Source organism: Oncorhynchus kisutch, linkage group LG4 (assembly GCF_002021735.2).
Source record: "Oncorhynchus kisutch isolate 150728-3 linkage group LG4, Okis_V2, whole genome shotgun sequence".
In the NCBI taxonomy this organism is placed as follows: Eukaryota; Metazoa; Chordata; class Actinopteri; order Salmoniformes; family Salmonidae; genus Oncorhynchus; species Oncorhynchus kisutch.
The window spans coordinates 81,393,803-81,412,637 of record NC_034177.2 but is presented as its reverse complement, the minus strand read 5'-3'; the positions used below and the strand labels follow the sequence as shown (position 1 = coordinate 81,412,637).

Below are 18,835 nucleotides of genomic sequence, written 5' to 3'. Positions count from 1 at the left end.
AAAGCACTAACCCTCTCTAAAAGCTTCACTCATTCAAAAGGTTTATTTGAACCCTAAATGGATCTCAAGTAGATTACTAAGAAAAGCTCATCCATTGTTTAAAAATTGCCTTCTTGCCTTTGTGCAGATTGCCATGTCGCATTTTCTAAAATATCTATATTTATGGGAAAGATGTTTGAAAAGGGTATATTGTTCTTAAATGATATTGTAAATTGTAATGGGAGAGTTATGTTCTTCATGGAGTTCAGAATTGTACGGGAAGGTCTGCTCAATCCAAGAGTACCACCAATTGATTACAGCATTACCCCAAAAATGGAGGAGGCAGGTGGCAGCGGGAGGAGGTAGGGAACGGGTCCATCTGCCCAATATAAAGGATCATAACTTGTGGAGGAATAAAAATAGCATACATAGGAAAGTATACCAGTTCCATTTGAGGACCAGAATGTTGACAACTGTGCCATACAGATTGCAAAATAGTTGGGAAGAGATTTGATGGTACAGGGTGGTGTATGAGTTGATATATAAAACAACCCAAAATTCAAGACTTTGTGCTTTTCAGCTAAAATTATTATATAGAATTCTTTCCACCAACAAAATGTTGAATATTTGGGGCATCAAATCATCGAAGCTCTGCAGATTTTGTTACAGATTCATTAACACATTTATTTTGGTATTGCCATAAGGTAGCCTGTTTCTGGGTTCAGGAATGGCTGAAAATGCATAGAATTGATCTAAAATTGACCCTAGAAATAGTACTGTTAGGAGATGGAGAGACCGGGTCAGTCAATTACTAATATACTGATACTCTTAGTAAAAGTATTTGTCTTCAACTCGCAATCTGTGGATTCTATTCAATTAGATTGAAATTGTACGTTAAACGTCACAGCATAGTTGAAAGATATGTGTTGCGTAGGAACCCTAGGTGGGATGGGCTGAGGGTTGGTATGTGGAATTGGAGACAAGTTGGAGTGGAGTTGCTGTGTGGGAGATGGAATGATGGTCAAAGATAAACCTACAATTAAAAATCAAAAAAATCAAAATGAAACATAATAAAAAGTATGTTTAAATGACACTAAGTGGCAGTGTTTTTACAACTAATGCCTGCCGAGGCTGATGCCGTGCAGGTGTTTGTACACATGCTCTCATTCAAATAAACACATACAAGAACACACACATACATGTAATAGTGCCAGACATGCACACAAACATATAAAGTTGGCATTGCTGTTATGATTCCAGTTGTCCTTGATGTCCTTTGTTTTACATTTATTATTTTTTGGGGGGGGGGGGGGGGGGGGGGGGGGGATCTTGGAGGTTTCAGGTTAACGTTTTTTGGCCTGGTGGGAGAACTGTCAACGAGCCCTTGAGCAAGGCATTGACCCTGGATGCTTCTGTGTATCGCTCTGAATGAGATCTGTTAGATGACTTGTATGATGTAGTTGTTGAGCGGCTTCACTGCAAGTTTTGAATATTCAATAAAAACATGTTTTATTATTAATGCCTGAATATGGCCTGTAGAATTGAGAAGTGCTGTTTATTTTCAGTGAGGATTTTTCAATAACATGTAAACTTTCTCTTCTCCTCCAGTATAACGGTATTAACCTGCGTAATGCCACAGAGCAGCAGGCCAGGCTGATCATTGGTCAGCAGTGTGACACCATCACCATTATGGCTCAATACAACCCCCACATGTACCAGCTGGGAAACCCCTCACGATCCAGGTAAACAATGACATTTCTTCCCAGTGGTCAATTTACATAAATATATGACTAATCAAAGATAATGTCAGTCTTTCATACTTCAAAAGGCGTGTAAAATTGACCTAGGACATGCCATGACAAATCTCGTAGTCATATAAAATATACAGGCCTCATTTACCACTTTTTAAATAGATGGTACCAATATTTAACCTTTTATTTAACTAGGCAAGTCAGTTAAGAAAATAAATCTTATTTCCAATGATGGCCTACACCGGCCAAACCCGTCCTGTGGGACTCCCAATCACGGCTGGTTGTGATACAGCCTGGATTCGAACCAGGGTGTCTGTAGTGACACCTCTAGCACTGAGATGCAGTGCCTTAGACCGCTGCGTAACTCGGGAGCCCATTCTAAGGTTTTTCTCTCTCTGCGTGTGTAGTTCTGGTCTGGAGCCGGTGAGCAGCCAGTTCACGCCCCAGGGCAGTGGAGCCACCACCCCAGACAACCACTCTACTATAGACACTCTGAGTGAACAGGACGAAGGAACACTCACCCCCTCCTCCAAACAGACCACCCCTACAACTAGTCCTCACAGCTTCATCAGGTAACACACACCTCTGCCGGGCCCACCTCTGACTGCTCCAGCCTCTCCAACTTCATGTGGATTTGTGTATATTGCAGGGGTTGGGTACCGCAGAAGACACATTTCTGTTTGGTAAGGTATTCGCGTTCTTCCCTTCTCCACTCCAGGGTGTCGTCAGAGGGCAGTCGTAAGGTGTGTGAGCCGCGGGTGGTGACGGTGCTCAGGGCCCAGGGTGCAGAGCTGGGGCTGGGGCTGTGTGGAGGGAACCTCCGGGGGGTCTATGTAAAGAGTCTGGAGGAGGACAGCCCTGCTAGGGGACCAGAGGGCCTGCAGCCTGGGGACCTCATACTGGAGGTAGGTTACATACACCAGCATGTAGGTGGACACACACACACACAAGGTCTATCACAACTTTTTTTTATGAGCGAACATTTTTCACTGTGCAGCATCTCTGCCAAAGCCCATCGCTGTTTTCCTTGCCTGTCTTTGTTCCTTTATCGATTGCCCCTCTCCTCTCTTTCTCTAATTCTACACTGTGGTGTACCTACACGGCCAATCTCTAGAAGTAGAGTAACTCGCACTGTCCCATTCCTGTCATGCTCCCACTCTGTCACTTTAATCTCTGTTCTTCAAGCAGGCCTAGAGCCTTGTCATCTGTCCATTTTCCTCCTCTCTCGTCGTCCTCCTAATCAATAGACAGACATGCAACCAAAAAACCACAGAGGCTGAAGGAGTCTGTTTTACTCTGTGGACCAGCCCAGGGCTTTGAAATGAATGTATTGATTGGTCTAGACACTGCCAAAATCTATCACTCATCTCTTTCACTCTCTATTTCCCTTTCTCTCTCTGTATCTCACACTCTTGCTCCTTCTCACCCCCCTCTCCCTCTGTCATAATTTTTTTGACATTTCTTTGTGTAATGATGTTTACCCAATAAGGGGGTTTGTAAATTCCAATTCCCTATCTCAGTATGGGTCAGTGAATATGAAGAACAAGACGGTGGAGGAGATGTATGTAGAGATGCTGAAGCCGGCCGAGACAGTCACTCTCAGAGTCCAACAACGACCTGACGACTTCAACATGGTTAAAGACACACCGGGGGACGGCTTCTATATCAGGTGCACACACACACACCGGTCTCCAAAATGCCTGTTTCATGATGCACCAGTGAAGCCCATGGAGAGGAACTCTCATCATCTAAAGCAATTATGTCCCACATCCAGGAGAATCATCCTCTGTTACACTATAGAGATACTGTCTGTCTGTTTATATGTCTGTATATATGTATATTTGGGGTCACTTAGAAATGTCCTTGTTTTTGAAAGAAAGAAAAGCACATTTCTCAACTGGCAGCTTCATTAAATAGTATCTGCAAAACACCAGTCTCGACGTCAACAGCGAAGAGGTGACTCCGGGATGCTGGCCTTCTACGCAGAGTTGCAAACAATAAGCCATATCTGTCTGGCCATTAAAAAGAAAACAAGAGTGGCAAAAGAACAGACTGGACAGAAGAACTCTGCCTAGAAGGCCAGCATCTCGGAGTTGCCTCTTCGCTGTTGACGTCGAGACTGGTGTTTTGCAGGTACTATTTAATCAAGCTGCCAGTTGAGGACTTGTGAGGCGTCTGTTTCTCAAACTAGACATTCTAATGTACTTGTTCTCTTGCTCAGTTGTGCCCGGGGCCTCCCACTGCTCTTTCTATACTGGTTAGGGCCAGTTTGCGCTGTTCTGTGAAGGGAGTTGTACAGTCGTGGCCAAAAGTTTTGAGAATGACACATATACATTTTCACAGTCTGCTGCCTCAGTGTCTTCAGATATTTTTGTCAGATGTTACTATGGAATACTGAAGTATAATTACAAGCATTTCATTAGTGTCAAAGGCTTTTATTGACAATTACATAAAGTTGATGCAAAGAGTCAATATTTGCAGTGTTGACCTTTCTTTTTCAAGACCTCTGCAATCCGCCCTGGCATGTTGTCAATTAACTTCTGGGCCACCTGACTGATGGTAGCCCTTTCTTGCATAATCAATGCTTGGAGTTGGGTTTTTGTTTGTCCACCCGCCTCTTGAGGATTGACCACAAGTTCTCAATGGGATTAAGGTCTGGGGAATTTCCTGGCCATGAACACAAAATATTGATATTTTGTTCCCCGAGCCACTTAGTTATCACTTTGGCCTTATGGCAAGGTGCTCCATCATGCTGGAAAAGACATTGTTCTTCACCAAACTGTTCCTGGATGGTTGAGAGAAGTTGCTCTCGGAGGATGTGTTGGTACCATTCTTTATTCATGGCTGTGTTCTTAGGCAAAATTGTGAGTGAGCCCACTCCCTTGGTTGAGAAGCAACCCCACACATGAATGGTCTCAGAATGATTTACTGTTGGCATGACACAGGACTGATGGTAGCGCTCACCTTGTCTTCTCCGGACAAGCTTTTCTTCGGATGCCCTAAACAATCGGAAAGGGAAAATGACCTTAACCCAGTCCTCAGCGGTCCAATCCCTGTACCTTCTGCTGAATATCAGTCTGTCCCTTCTGCAGAATATCAGTCTGTCCCTGATGTTTTTCCTGGAGAAAAGTGGCTTCTTTGCTGTCCTTCTTGACACCAGGCCACCCTTCAAAAGTCTTCGCCTCACTATGCATGCAGATGCACTCACACCTGCCTGCTGCCATTCCTGAGCAAGCTCTGTACTGGTGGTGCTCCAATCCCGCAGCTGAATCAACTTTAGGAGACGGTCCTGGCGCTTGCTGGACATTCTTGGTTGCCTTGAAGCCTTCTTCACAACAATTGAGCCGCTCTCTTTGAAGTTCTTGATGATCCGATAAATAGTTGATTTAGGTGCAATCTTACTTGCAGCAATATCCTTGCCTGTGAAGCCATTTTTGTGCTAAGCAATGATGATGGCACGTGTTTCCTTGCATGTAAGCATGGTTGACAGAAGAAGAACAATGATTCCAAGCATCACCCTCCTTTTTGAAGCTTCCAGTCTGTTATTCGAACTCCATCAGCATGACCGAGTGATCTCCAGCCTTGTCCTCGTCAACACACACACCTGTGTTAACAAGAGAATCACTGACATGATGTCAGCTGGTCCTTTTGTGGCAGGGCTGATATGCAGTGGAAATGTTTTTGGGGATTCAGTTCATTTGCCTGGCAAAGAGGAACTATACAATTAATTGCAATTCATCTGATCACTCTTCATAACATTCTGGAGTACATGCAAATTGCCATCATACAAACTGCGGTGGCAGACTTTGACACAAATTTTCATTCTCAAAACTGACAGGGCCTTCACACACAGATTGACACACACAGATATGCTGAGAAAAAGAGCTATGGGGCTCCAACCTCAGTGGGCTAGACTTTAAAGGGGAATAGGTACGAATGCTCGCTCACATAGGAGCGCACACACACACACACACACACACAGTCAGTTAACACACACACACACTAACCCTCTCTCCATTCCACCCCTCTCGCTCTCCCCCTCGCCGTACTTCCCCCCTCCATCTCTCTAGAGCACTTTATGAGCGGACTGCGGAGGCAGAGCTGGACCTGAGTTTTCAGAAGGATGACATCCTGTATGTGGATGATACTCTACCAATGGGCAGCTTCGGCAGCTGGATGGTCTGGCAGCTGGATGAGAACGCACAGCGGATCCAGAGAGGACAGATCCCCAGCAAATACATGTAAGACACACACACACACACACACTACTAAGTTATTAGCTGATACCAGTTAGTCTCTCCTTATCATTTGGGTAACTTCCGTGTGTCATGATGAGTCTTGTGTGTGTGCAGGATGGACCAGGAGTTGTACCGACACAGTATGACAGAGCTGAAGGAAGACAAGGACAGTAAGAGTCTGTCTGCTGCCGCCAGGAGATCCTTCTTCAGGAGGAAGCACAAACACAAACGCAGCGGCTCTAAAGACGGCAAGGAACTGGTGGCCCAGGACGCCATTAGCACAGACTCCATACCATTTCTAGAGGGTGAGGACACACACACCTTTACATGGACAGAGTATGAGGCTTCGTGTGTAACGCTACCCCACTGACTGATTTGTGTGTGTGTGTCTCTCCCCCTCAGACTGTGTGAGCCTGGCGTACCAGCGGGTCCAGAAGGTAGTGTGTGTTTCCTCTAGGCCGGTCGTGATCCTCGGCCCTCTCTCAGACCCCGTCAAGGACATGCTGGTTAAAGAGTCCCCCGGGAAGTTCTGCAGATGTGTCCTGGGTGAGTACAGTACCACAATATAATACTGGTTGAGTAGAGTACAACATATATAATACTAATAATACTTATTTTCCACCATCATTTGCAAATAAATTTATTAAAAATCCTACAATGTGATTTTCAGGATTTTTATTTCTCATTTTGTCTGTCATAGTTGAAGTGTACCTATGATGAAAATTACAGGCCTCTTTCATATTTTTAAGTGGGAGAACTTGCACAATTGGTGGCTGACTAAATACTTTTTTGCCCCACTGTATGTGAATAAGCTTTTTCAGTTTTTTAAAATTTGTAATACATTTGCAAACATTTCTAAACCAGTTTTTGCTTTGTCATTATGGGGTGTTGTGTGTAGATTAACGAGGCTGTAACGTAACAAAATGTGGAAAAAGTCAAGGTCTGAATACTTTCCGAATTCACTGTAGTGCACTACTTTTGACCGCAGCCTTATGTGCCCTGTGGATTGGGTGTCATTTGGGACACATTGTCCTATATGCACTCCAAAAGAAAAGCATACATAATAATATATTATTAAATTATTGCCTATTGATGATTGCTTCTGATTTTATCGAACAGAATGGGGTTTAGACTTATAGAAATACAATCATTGAGTGTAGCCCTTGTCATTTTCTATTTCTTTGGTTAGACTACTGGGTTGTATTCATTAGGATGAACAGTCTCTGACTTCTGTCTGTGTGTTTTCCTCAGAGGTGATGAAGGCATCCCAGCAGGCTATAGAGCGCGGAGTCAAAGACTGCCTCTTCATCGACTACAAACGCAGGAGTGGCCATTTTGATGTGACAACCGTGGCCTCCATCAAGGAGATCACAGAGAAGGTACAACATCAAGATTGTATGAACGAACGGGGGGGACCTGATCCGAGATAAATACTTCTATATTGTCAGATTCTCGTCTCTTTTATCAAATTAAACTGTTCCCCTTAGTTATTTCAGAATAAAGTTAGATGTGGTCAATTAAATGCTTTTTTTAATGTCACCTCAAAAGCAGTCTTCAGGTTTTTCATTTCTCACAATTTACAACATTCTGTCATAATAGACGTTGAGTCTCTTGCATTTGATCCTTTCTGAAAGCAGCAGAATCATGTTGGTCCTTTCTGAAAGCAGCAGCAGCATCATGGTGGTCCTTTCTGAAAGCAGCAGCAGCATCATGTTGGCCCTTTCTGAAAGCAGCAGCATCATGTTGGTCCTTTCTGAAAGCAGCAGCATCATGGTGGTCCTTTCTGAAAGCAGCAGCAGCATCATGGTGGTCCTTTCTGAATGCAGCAGCGGTATCATGGTGGTCCTTTCTGAAAGCAGCAGCAGCATCATGGTGGTCCTTTCTGAAAGCAGCAGCAGCATCATGGTGGTCCTTTCTGAAAGCAGCAGCAGCATCATGTTGGTCCTTTCTGAAAGCAGCAGCATCATCATGTTGGTCCTTTCTGAAAGCAGCAGCATCATCATGTTGGTCCTTTCTGAAAGCAGCAGCAGCAGCATCATGGTGGTCCTTTCTGAAAGCAGCAGCAGCATCATGGTGGTCCTTTCTGAAAGCAGCAGCAGCATCATGGTGGTCCTTTCTGAAAGCAGCAGCAGCAGCATCATGGTGGTCCTTTCTGAAAGCAGCAGCATCATGGTGGTCCTTTCTGAATGCAGCAGCAGTATCATGGTGGTCCTTTCTGAAAGCAGCAGCAGCATCATCATGGTGGTCCTTTCTGAAAGCAGCAGCAGTATCATGGTGGTCCTTTCTGAAAGCAGCAGCAGTATCATGGTGGTCCTTTCTGAAAGCAGCAGCAGCATCATCATGGTGGTCCTTTCTGAAAGCAGCAGCAGTATCATGGTGGTCCTTTCTGAAAGCAGCAGCAGTATCATGGTGGTCCTTTCTGAAAGCAGCAGCATCATCATCATGGTGGTCCTTTCTGAAAGCAGCAGCATCATGGTGGTCCTTTCTGAATGCAGCAGCAGCATCATGTTGCTTGTCATCCCAGTTGTTGTATCTAGAACACGACTGAACTGAGATTTCCTCTTCTCCCCCTCTTAGGACTGTCACTGTCTGCTAGACATCGCCCCCCACGCCATCGAGAGGCTGCACAGCGTTCACATCTACCCTATCGTCATCTTCATCCGCTACAAAAACGCCAAGCAGATCAAGTAAGTAGCCAGCCACACCCATCCTCTTCACGGATTTTCAGTGTTCTAATAATTCTAAATCTTTTAAAATGTTATCTTCCATTTTACCAGTTCCCAGGTCTGAGATTAAATAATTCTATGGAGACGCGTCTTTAGTGTGTTTTGTCCGTGTGTGTTTGTGCGTGATGGTGCCCCGGGTGAGTAACTAACTAATTGAAGAAATGAATGGGATGTCAAGGGATTCAGCAGGAACTGTATAATAAGAGCGGTATAACACTAGCACAGTCAAATCCCCAGGCTCCTGCTTGACTACTACCACACGCACACTGACAAATCCCCTGGCTGTATCCGAATGTTATTTGATAACTTCTTCTCCTCCTTGAACAGTCAGTAATGAAAAGGTTGGATAGATTTCCTCTCTACCATGAGGTTCCCCCGGCAGACACATTGCCGTGCTGAATAGCTCTGTCTGACCTGTGTGTGGACATGAGTGTTTGAATGAGGGGTGTGTGTCAGTTTACATGAGGAAGATTTGACGCCAGACAACATGCCTGGGAAGATGTTAATTTACTGGACATCCCTATGCATTCAGATCCAACCTGGCGCAGCCTTAAAAACAACCGATGGCAAAAACACTATTCCTTGTGTTTCGATTTGTAGCACATGCAACATTTTATAGCCTAATATTTTATTGGTATTTACTTTCCTAAAACAGTAATTGTCCACCTCATGGTTCAACTGTCAGGGATTTGAGCACTAATTACATCAGGGCATTTCATTCATAGATCAATAGGCTTAGGCATCCACTGTATTTTGTGTGTGTGTGTGTGTGCATATACAGTTGAAGTTGGAAGTTTACATACACTTAAGTTGGAGTCATTAAAACTTGTTTTTCAACAACTCCACAAATTTCTTGTTAACAAACTATAGTTTTGGCAAGTCAGTTAGGATATCTACTTAGTGCATGACAAGTCATTTTTCCAACAATTATTTATAGACAGATTATTTATAATTCACTGTATCACAATTCCAGTGGGTCAGAAGTTTACATATACTTTGTTGACTGTGCTTTTAAACAGCTTGGAAAATTCCACAAAAATGATGTCATGGCTTTAGTAGCTTCTGATACGCTAATTGACATAATTTGAGTCAATTGGAGGTGTACCTGTGGATGTATTTCAAGGCCTACCTTCAAACTCAATGCCTCTTTGCTTGACATCATGGGAAAACCAAAAGAAATCAGCCAAGACCTCAGGAAAAAAAATTATAGACCTCCACAAGTTTGGTTCATCCTTGGGAGCAATTTCCAAACACCTGAAGGTACCACGTTCATCTGTACAAACAATAGTACGCAAGTATAAACACCATGGGACCACGCAGCTGTCATACCGCTCAGGAAGGAGACGCATTCTGTCTCCTAGAGATGAACGTACTTTGGTGCGAATGGTGCAAATCAATCCCAGAACCACAGCAAAGGACCTCATGAAGATGCTGGAGGAAAGGGGTACAAAAATATCTATATCCACAGTAAAATGAGTCCTATATTGACATAACCTGAAAGGGTGCTCAGCAAGGAAGAAGCCACCGCTCCAAAACCACCATTAAAAAAAAGCCAGACCACGGTTTGCAACTGCATATGGGGACAAAGATCGTACTTTTTGGAGAAATGTCCTCTGGTCTGATGAAACAAAAATAGAACTGTTTGACCATAATGACCGGCGTTATGATTGGAGGAAAAAGGGGGATGCTTGCAAGCCGAAGACACCATCCCAACGGTGAAGCATGGGGGTGGCAGCATCATGTGGTGGTGCTTTGCTGCAGGAGGGACTGGTGCACTTCACAAAATAGATGGCTTCATGAGGGAGGAAAATGATGTGGATATATTGAAGCAACATCTCAAGACATCAGTGAGGAAGTTTAAGCTTGGTCGCAAATGGGTCTTCCAAATGGACACTGACCCCAAGCATACTTCCGAAGTTGTGGCAAAATGGCTTAAGGACAACAAAGTCAAGATATTGGAGTGGCCATCACAAATCCCTGACCTCAATCCCATAGAAAGTGAGGAATGGGACAAAATTCACCCAATTTATTGTGGAAGGCTACCTGAAACGTTTGACCTAAGCGAAACAATTTAAAGGCAAATCTACCAAACACTCAATTAGTATATGTTAACTTCTGACCCACTGGGAATGTGATGAAAGAAGTAAAATATTAAATAAATCCTTCTCTCTACTATTATTCTGACATTTCACATTCTTAAAATAAAGTGGTAATCCTAACTGACCTAAAACAGGGAATTTTTACTAGGATTAAATGTCAGGAATTCTAAAACTGAGTTTAAATGTATTTGGCTAAGGTGTATGTAAACTTCTGACTTCAACTGTAAATGTGTCTGCGTGCGTATATTGATTTTACTGAGTTACAGATGATATGAGAAAATCAGTCAATTTAAATAAATTTATCAGGCCCTAATCTATAGATTTCACATGACTTAAAATATAGATATGCATCTCTTGGTCACAGATACCTTCTTTAAAAATGGGCCTCACAGTGGGCCAAATTGCCTTGGATAAAATGCAATTGTGTTCATTGTCCATAGCTTATGCCTGCCCATACCATAACCCCACCATGGGGCTCTCTGTTTACAATGTTGACATCAGCAAACCTCTCACCCAGACACCGCCATACACATGGTTGTGAGGCCGGTTGGACTTAATGCCAAATTCTCTAAATGATGTTGGATGCGGCTTATTGTAGAGAATTTAACATTCAATTCCCTCGCAATAGCTCTGGTGGACATTTATGCATGCCAATTGCACGCTCCTTCAAAACTTGAGACATCTGTGGTGTTGTGACAACTGCACATTTTAGTGGGATTTTATTGTCCTCAGCACAAGGTTTACCTGTGTAATGATAATGCTGTTTAATCAGCTTCTTGATACACCACACCTGTCAGGTGGTTGAATTATCACTTTACATTGGGTTTACATGTTGGGTTTATATTATTAAGTGTATGTATGTGTTTACAAATAAAGTATTTAAAAAGGAAAGTAGAGAAGGTTAGTCCTGGCCCCAGAGAGATAGAGATATGCCGGCCGCATGCAATAACAACGACATGCATTTCTTGTCAGATTGTTACTGCGTCTGCTATATAGATATTGACATACAGAAGGGGGTTAATTCAAACATTTTCTCTCCAAATATTTTGTATAAAGATAAGCATTATATTGTTAGATTATAGGAGTAACTCTGGTAGGCCTGAAACACTTCCTCACCTCAAGTTCAACTGTTGGAGTTAGTAGGAGCGCCGTCCTGTACTGCCTTCATATCATGCCTTTATATCATAGGCCTGCAGTATAATAGGCTAATAGCCACACCACACAACTTTTACAAAAGTTTCTCAACTTAATTAGGGTAATTCAAAAGTAAGTCTAGCCATAAGAGCAGGTTATTATGTTGCGGCAAACACAGCATTACAGTTGGAACTTAATTTGGCCAAAGAAAATGGCTGAACAGAATTAAACAGAACACTTGCGAACTGGTTTAAACCTTCACAATACTCTTTATCCTCTAACTTGTGTTTTACTTCAATGAAAAAGGCCTCATCCTCACAATCAACAGTAGCCTAAACTCTGAATAGGCTACTGTTGATTGTGAGGATATGATAGACTCTCCTGGACAATTTGGCCCGCTACAATTTTGTTGGCTTTTCATAAATTTCCGGCTAACGGAAACCCTGGTGTGTGTGTTTTGCAGGAGTGTTAACTCGGAGTGTTGCCCCCCCCCAGACACACACATCCTTGTGTAATCCCAAACAGCTGGAGATGCTCTTCCACTTTTTTCCCCCCCTTCAAACTATTTATGTAATGTCATTTGGTGTAGCCACATTTTCTGTGTGGTTATATCACTGAGTCCTACTGTTGGCAAGCAGCTGGCCTGTGTTAGCCAGAATGTGTTGTCATACTCTAAACCAAGGATCTCCAACCCTGTTCCTGGACAGCTACTGTCCTGTAGGTTTTCACTCCAACCCTAATCTATCACACCTGATTCTAATAATTAGCTGGTTAGTTACAACTGGAGTGGTAGTGAAAAGCTACAGGAGAGGGTAGCACTCCAGGAACAGCGTTAGAGCCCTGCTATAATTTGACTTCTTTTTTTCTTACCATTTATGAGAGAGGAGAGGATTCATTCTTGTAGAAGAGGATTCATTCTTGAATTGCGGTGGCATTTTCATCCATTTTTGCCACCATTTTAAAACACTTTAAAATGGCTTAGTTTCCTCTACTACATATTTTTATGCATTGTTTAAAGATCTTAGGGCACCAAATTGGTTTGTCCCAGGACTGATGAGTAGAGTTGTAGTGACATGGGGATTTAGATGTATCTATTATTTAGAATTCTACAATGTCAACAAAAGTATTTCATATATTTTACTTAGACAAACCTCTTTTCCCAGAAGTTGGCAGTCTTAGGCCCTAAAAATTGTCAGACTCCAGCCACCCTAGTCAAAGACTGTTCTCTATGCTACCACATGGTAAGCGGTACCAGAGCGCCAAGTCTAGGTCCAAGAAAGCCTCTTGGACCTATATAGCTTCCAACACTAAATAGCTTCCCACACCAAGCCATAAGACTCCTGAGCGGCTAATCAAATGGCTACCCGGACTATTTGTATAGTCACTTTACCTCTACCTACATGTACATATTATTTTAGTAAATACTTTAACTTAAAACGGCATTGTTGGTTAAGGGTTTATAAGTAAGCATTTCACTGTAAAGGGCTACACCTGTTGTGTTCGGCACATGTGACAAATACAATTAGATTTCTACTGTGTGATGACACGAACAAGTGAAGGATTTAGGTCCACTCAAGTTATGGTATTAAGACTAAACAGGATGTGCTCTTAGGCCTACAGCTCAATGGTGGTTTTACAAGGCTGCTATACTAAGCCTACTAATGATATTGATAATTACTTATTATAATGATGGTCATAATAGTAATAATAACAATAGGGAGATCAAAAAATGAGTTATAGGCAATATTCAGATGAATTTTTCTGACAATTTGGTAGTGTTAACAACACAATAAATGCAGTTCTAACAAAAAGTACATGGTCTTTATTACAGCAAAGATTTTTTTTTAAAGCTGAATTTGTGAAATAGTTTTTCCAACACGTTGTGGTTGCATGAAGCTTGGTGATCACGAAATCAGTAGGCTGTTAAATAATCACAGGCAACAGAAGCAGGATCTGTCTTATTTTTATAGATATCTGTGGATGATTGATAAAGCCGGGCACAAATGACTGCCTCGCCTGGTTCACCAACTACTTCTCAGATAGAGTTCAGCGTGTCAAATCGGAGGGCCTGTTGTCCGGACCTCTGGCAGTCTCTAAAATGCAAGTAAAACTAAATGCATGCTCTTCAACCGATCTCTGCCCGCCTAGCATCACTACTCTGGACGGTTCTGACTAAGAATATGTGGACAACTACAAATACCTAGGTGTCTGGTTAGACTGTAAACTCTCCTTCCAGACTCATATTAAGCATCTCCAATCCAAAATTAAATCAAGAATCTGCATCCTATTTTGCAACAAAGCCTCCTTCACTCACGCCGCCAAGCTTACCCTAGTAAAACTGACTATCCTACCGATCCTCGACTTCGGCGATGTCATCTACAAAATGGCTTCCAACACTCTACTCAGCAAACTGGATGCAGTCTATCACAGTGCCATCCGTTTTGTCACTAAAGCACCTTATACCACCCACCACTGCGACTTGTATGCTCTAGTCGGCTGGCCCACGCTACATATTCGTCGCCAGACCCACTGGCTCCAGGTCATCTACACGTCCATGCTAGGTAAAGCTCCGCCTTATCTCAGTTCACTGGTCACGATGGCAACACCCATCCATAGCACGCGCTCCAGCAGGTGTATCTCACTGATCATCCCTAAAGCCAACACCTCATTTGGCCGCCTTTCGTTCCAGTACTCTGCTGCCTGTGACTGGAACGAATTGCAAAAATCGCTGAAGTTGGATACTTTTATCTCCCTCAACATCTTCAAACATCAGCTATCTGAGCAGCTAACCTCCGATCGCTGCAGCTGTACATAGTCTATTGGTAAATAGCCCACCCATTTTCACCTACCTCATCCCCATACTGTTTTTATTTATTTACTTTTCTGCTCTTTTGCACACCAATATCTCTACCTGTACATGACCATCTGATCATTTATCACTCCAGTGTTAATCTGCAAAATTGTAATCATTCGCCTACCTCCTCATGCCTTTTGCACACATTGTATATAGACTCCCCCTTTTTTTTCTACTGTGTTATTGACTTGTTAATTGTTTACTCCATGTGTAACTCTTTGTTGTCTGTTCACACTGCTATGCTTTATCTTGGCCAGGTCGCAGTTGTAAATGAGAACTTGTTCTCAACTAGCCTACCTGGTTAAATAAAGGTGAAATAAAAAAAAATAAAAAAATTGTTCTCAACACCAATATGCTGGTTAACTTTGCTATTATGCACATAGCAACATGGTCTAGGAAAAGGATAAGAGCGTCTGCTAAATGACTAAAATGTAAAAGGCGCCAATTCACCAGAGCACTGATGTTTCAGCAATCGCTAGAATTTATGCCAAGGCGTGTTGAAGCTGTTCTGGCGGCTCATCGTGGCCCAAAACCCTATTAAGACACAATGTTGGCGGTTCCTTTATTTGGCAGTTTACCTGTATGTGTTAGTAATAAGGATGTGTGTTAATACTCTTTATTGGTTTGTCTGTGTTAGTAAGGAGGCTGTGTAAATACTCTATATTGGTTTGTCTGTGTTAGTAATGAGGCTGTGTGTTATTACTCTATATTGGTTTGTCTGTGTTGGTAGTGAGGCTGTGTTAATACTCTATTGGTTTGTCTGTGTTAGCGAGGCTGTGTGTTATTACTCTATATTGGTTTGTCTGTGTTAGTGAGGCTGTGTTATTACTCTATATTGGTTTGTCTGTGTTAGTGAGGCTGTGTTAATACTCTATATTGGTTTGTCTGTGTTAGCGATGCTGTGTGTTATTACTCTATATTGGTTTGTCTGTGTTGTTAGTGAGGCTGTGTGTTATTACTCTAGATTGGTTTGTCTGTGTTGTTAGTGAGACTGTGTTAATACTCTGCGCTGGTTTTCTCTCCTCAGGGAACAGAAGGATCCAGTGTATCTGCGAGACAAGGTCTCTCAAAAACATTCCAAGGAGCAGTTTGAGGTTGCACAGAAGATAGAGCAGGAGTATAGCACATTCTTTACAGGTTGGTATTCGACTCATGTTGCACTGTCTCTGTTTCTCTTTGGCTGTGTGTGGGGGTGGGTGGATGAGTGTGTGCATACGTGTATGTGGCTTCGTGTGTCATTTTCTAACTTAGTTAACCCTGCCCTTCCTGTATCTTTCCAGGTATTGTCCAGGGCGGCTCTCTGCCCTACATTTGCACTCAGATCATAACTATAGTTGACCAGGAACAGAGTAAGGTCCTGTGGACTCCCCTTGGCTGCCCCTAGAGGGTGGAGGCCACCACTGCACCCTGTTGCACTGCGCCTCTCCCTCTCCACTCACAACAAACACTACAAAACCTTCCACACTATACCAATAGGTACACTACAGTAAGCTACTACACATGTAAGCTAGATATTTTTGTTATTGTTTTTAGGGTGTTGATTTGTACCTTTTTAACCAGAGCCTTTTCTTCTGTGTAATCTGTAGCAGGTTGGTAGAACTGACAGGGTGTTACACTTCATTTGGTCTTCCCTACGGGTTTTACGGTGGTGTTTCTGTAAAGCTGCATTGTAAGCAGCCTTTTACAGTTAAGAAATGAGTGTATTGTTGTTAAATTTTCTGCTGGAAGGTGTTAGACCCCCCTGACCCAGAATCAGCCCTTAAATCAAACCTGTGTATCAAATTACATCACCCTGTTTTACACACCCCGTTCAATGACTGACAACTAATAATGTGGAATAATAATAACTGTGTGTGCGTATGAATCGTGTGTACGAGAGAGAGAGTAATATTATTGATGAATTGTAATGACTTTGTTGGTTGGATTGAAACATGGTCTTTGATATTGGTATGAAGTTGACGCCATAGAAACGTTATCTGTAGAACAGACAAACCTCTCCAAGCGATATGTCTTATCGGTCTTCTGTCAAAAATGTTTTATCCAAAAGGCGATTTTGAATGTGTCAAATCAAACAATATTTTACAGCTTTCAATCATACCAAACTTCGGTGTGCATCATGTGTGTAACTGTGTCAAATTAAATTGTGTCTATAGCGAAGCAAAAGCCATGAAAATCACACATGGCAGTAGCGAATGGTGTCTGGTCTACTCGTTGCGTTTCTATGGTTACTGCACGTGAGTGGACAGTTTACGGGCTTATCGGAAGTGCCTTCCGTCAGAGACAGGCCCCCATTCCTTACCCTTTCCGATCTGATGGAACATAATAAGTTGAAGCAATATGGCGATAGGACCTCCCCATTGGAAGGCTAGCCGGAGCCATCACCATGCTGTTCACACCCATCTGTTACCTTCAGATCTGCAAACACCATGAAGTTAACACTAGGCTTGCAATATTCCCTGTATTCCCTGTAGTTCGGGAGGTGAATAAGCAGGAAATCCGTAAACCAAGGATTTTATTGAAAGTTCACAGAATTTTTCAACCCAAGTTAACACTATAGGTCTGCAAACAAACACTATAGAGCAGGGCTTCCCAAACTCGGCCCTGGGGTCCCCCCAGAGCTTGTTTTGGAATGAGACTGTACAGAGCGTATGACAATGGCAAGGTTGTGAGGGTAGGCCAGACGGTGACCACCTCAGAATACACTCCAGGTCTAGACAGACCACTGTGTCTCCATCACATATCTATCTGTCACATATTTAAAGACAATATAGAGAATATATATATGTTTGTGTGAGTGTACATGCCTCACAGGGGCCTATGGACTGTAACAGTATGCAGATGAATTATTCTATAGTACATGTATTTCAACTAGTTCTCAGGCCTGTGGAAGTTCAGTAGTCATGTCTTAGCAGGTATTTGCATGTTTTACTGTTTTTGTCTTTGGTTGTCACCTTTTTTAAACGTACTCACAAGAATGACACCATGGAGCAAATATATATATATATATATATATTTTTTTTTCTTATTCCTTAATAAAACCATTTAAATGTTAGTGATATTTTTTTTCCCATTTGTTATTTAATGTATTTTTGTATTTTTATCTAAAAACACATTCTCCTGCATCCTAATGTGCCAACATTTTATTTCTGTTTTGCACTTGTTATTCTGTGGACCTTAACAAATGGTTCCTAGGTTTCCCAGTAGACATTATAAATAAATAGGTACTATATAATATTTACTAACTAATTCACATTTTAAATGTATCACATTAGTTCCATACATTTCATTGATGGCCTTTTTATTCTTTAATCATCTTGATTAGAAAACAGACAGACAGAATGCTCCTCCATATTTGCATTCTTGCTGAAAAAGGGACTTAATGCACAGTTTTTCAAAGGAAAATCAGATCTGAAGTTTGACTATTGGGCTGTATGATAGGCATATTAAGTACAATTGTAATGTACATTTTTTTGTAGTAGGTAGAGATGGTTTAAAATGAGGGATGCCATGTGAAATGGTTGTATTTCTAAGAAGAATGACAAGCTGCCAGGTACTGTTCTGTGGTTTTATTTTTATTTTCTTTGAAAAATGTGATATGTATCAAATGTTAAGACATGAACATTAGAATAAAAGTCATTTTCTCTATCGCAATGACATGTTTTTGTGTCAGACTCATTACTGGGGACTTACACTTGGCGAGAATATCAGCGACCTAGCTGCAGTCATTTTCAATGGAAGAAGATGCGAGGAGACACAGCGACTTAACGGTTGGCGACCAGCGAGCTAGCTACCAGTGTTCAAGGTTCCAAAGGTTTATGCAAATTTCAGCGACGTGACTGCACAACAGCCAATCGGTAGAGTGCAGCTCTTGCAAGAACGCTTTGACATTGGTTGTTAGCCAAACTGCCATTTTGCTGCATGCTGTTAAGGATACACCCACCTGTGGAGATCTCCACGACTTGATCGCTGATTATCTCTGCAAGTGGGAGTCATCAGTTATTTGTGTCTCGCTATCTCTCCCTGTTCTTGAATGAGTTAGTTGGCAACCTTGTTT

The 18,835-nt window shown here is 42.3% G+C and overlaps 1 protein-coding gene across 3 annotated transcripts in view; it reads left to right on the top strand.

Moving 5' to 3' along the window:
- LOC109890061 (disks large homolog 5) overlaps positions 1–18,432 on the top strand; it is a 97,525-nt gene extending 79,093 nt beyond the window's left edge. For all 3 annotated transcript variants that reach the window (XM_031823767.1, XM_020482024.2, XM_031823768.1), the window contains 11 exons: positions 1,588–1,721; positions 2,138–2,302; positions 2,449–2,635; positions 3,251–3,399; positions 5,801–5,971; positions 6,083–6,273; positions 6,371–6,514; positions 7,220–7,347; positions 8,546–8,655; positions 15,809–15,918; positions 16,062–18,432. In XM_031823767.1, coding sequence (XP_031679627.1) covers positions 1,588–1,721; positions 2,138–2,302; positions 2,449–2,635; positions 3,251–3,399; positions 5,801–5,971; positions 6,083–6,273; positions 6,371–6,514; positions 7,220–7,347; positions 8,546–8,655; positions 15,809–15,918; positions 16,062–16,165 — 1,593 coding nt within the window. In that variant the 3' untranslated portion in view covers positions 16,166–18,432. The remainder of the gene's footprint in view (positions 1–1,587; positions 1,722–2,137; positions 2,303–2,448; positions 2,636–3,250; positions 3,400–5,800; positions 5,972–6,082; positions 6,274–6,370; positions 6,515–7,219; positions 7,348–8,545; positions 8,656–15,808; positions 15,919–16,061) is intronic.
- Positions 18,433–18,835: the final 403 nt, after the last annotated feature.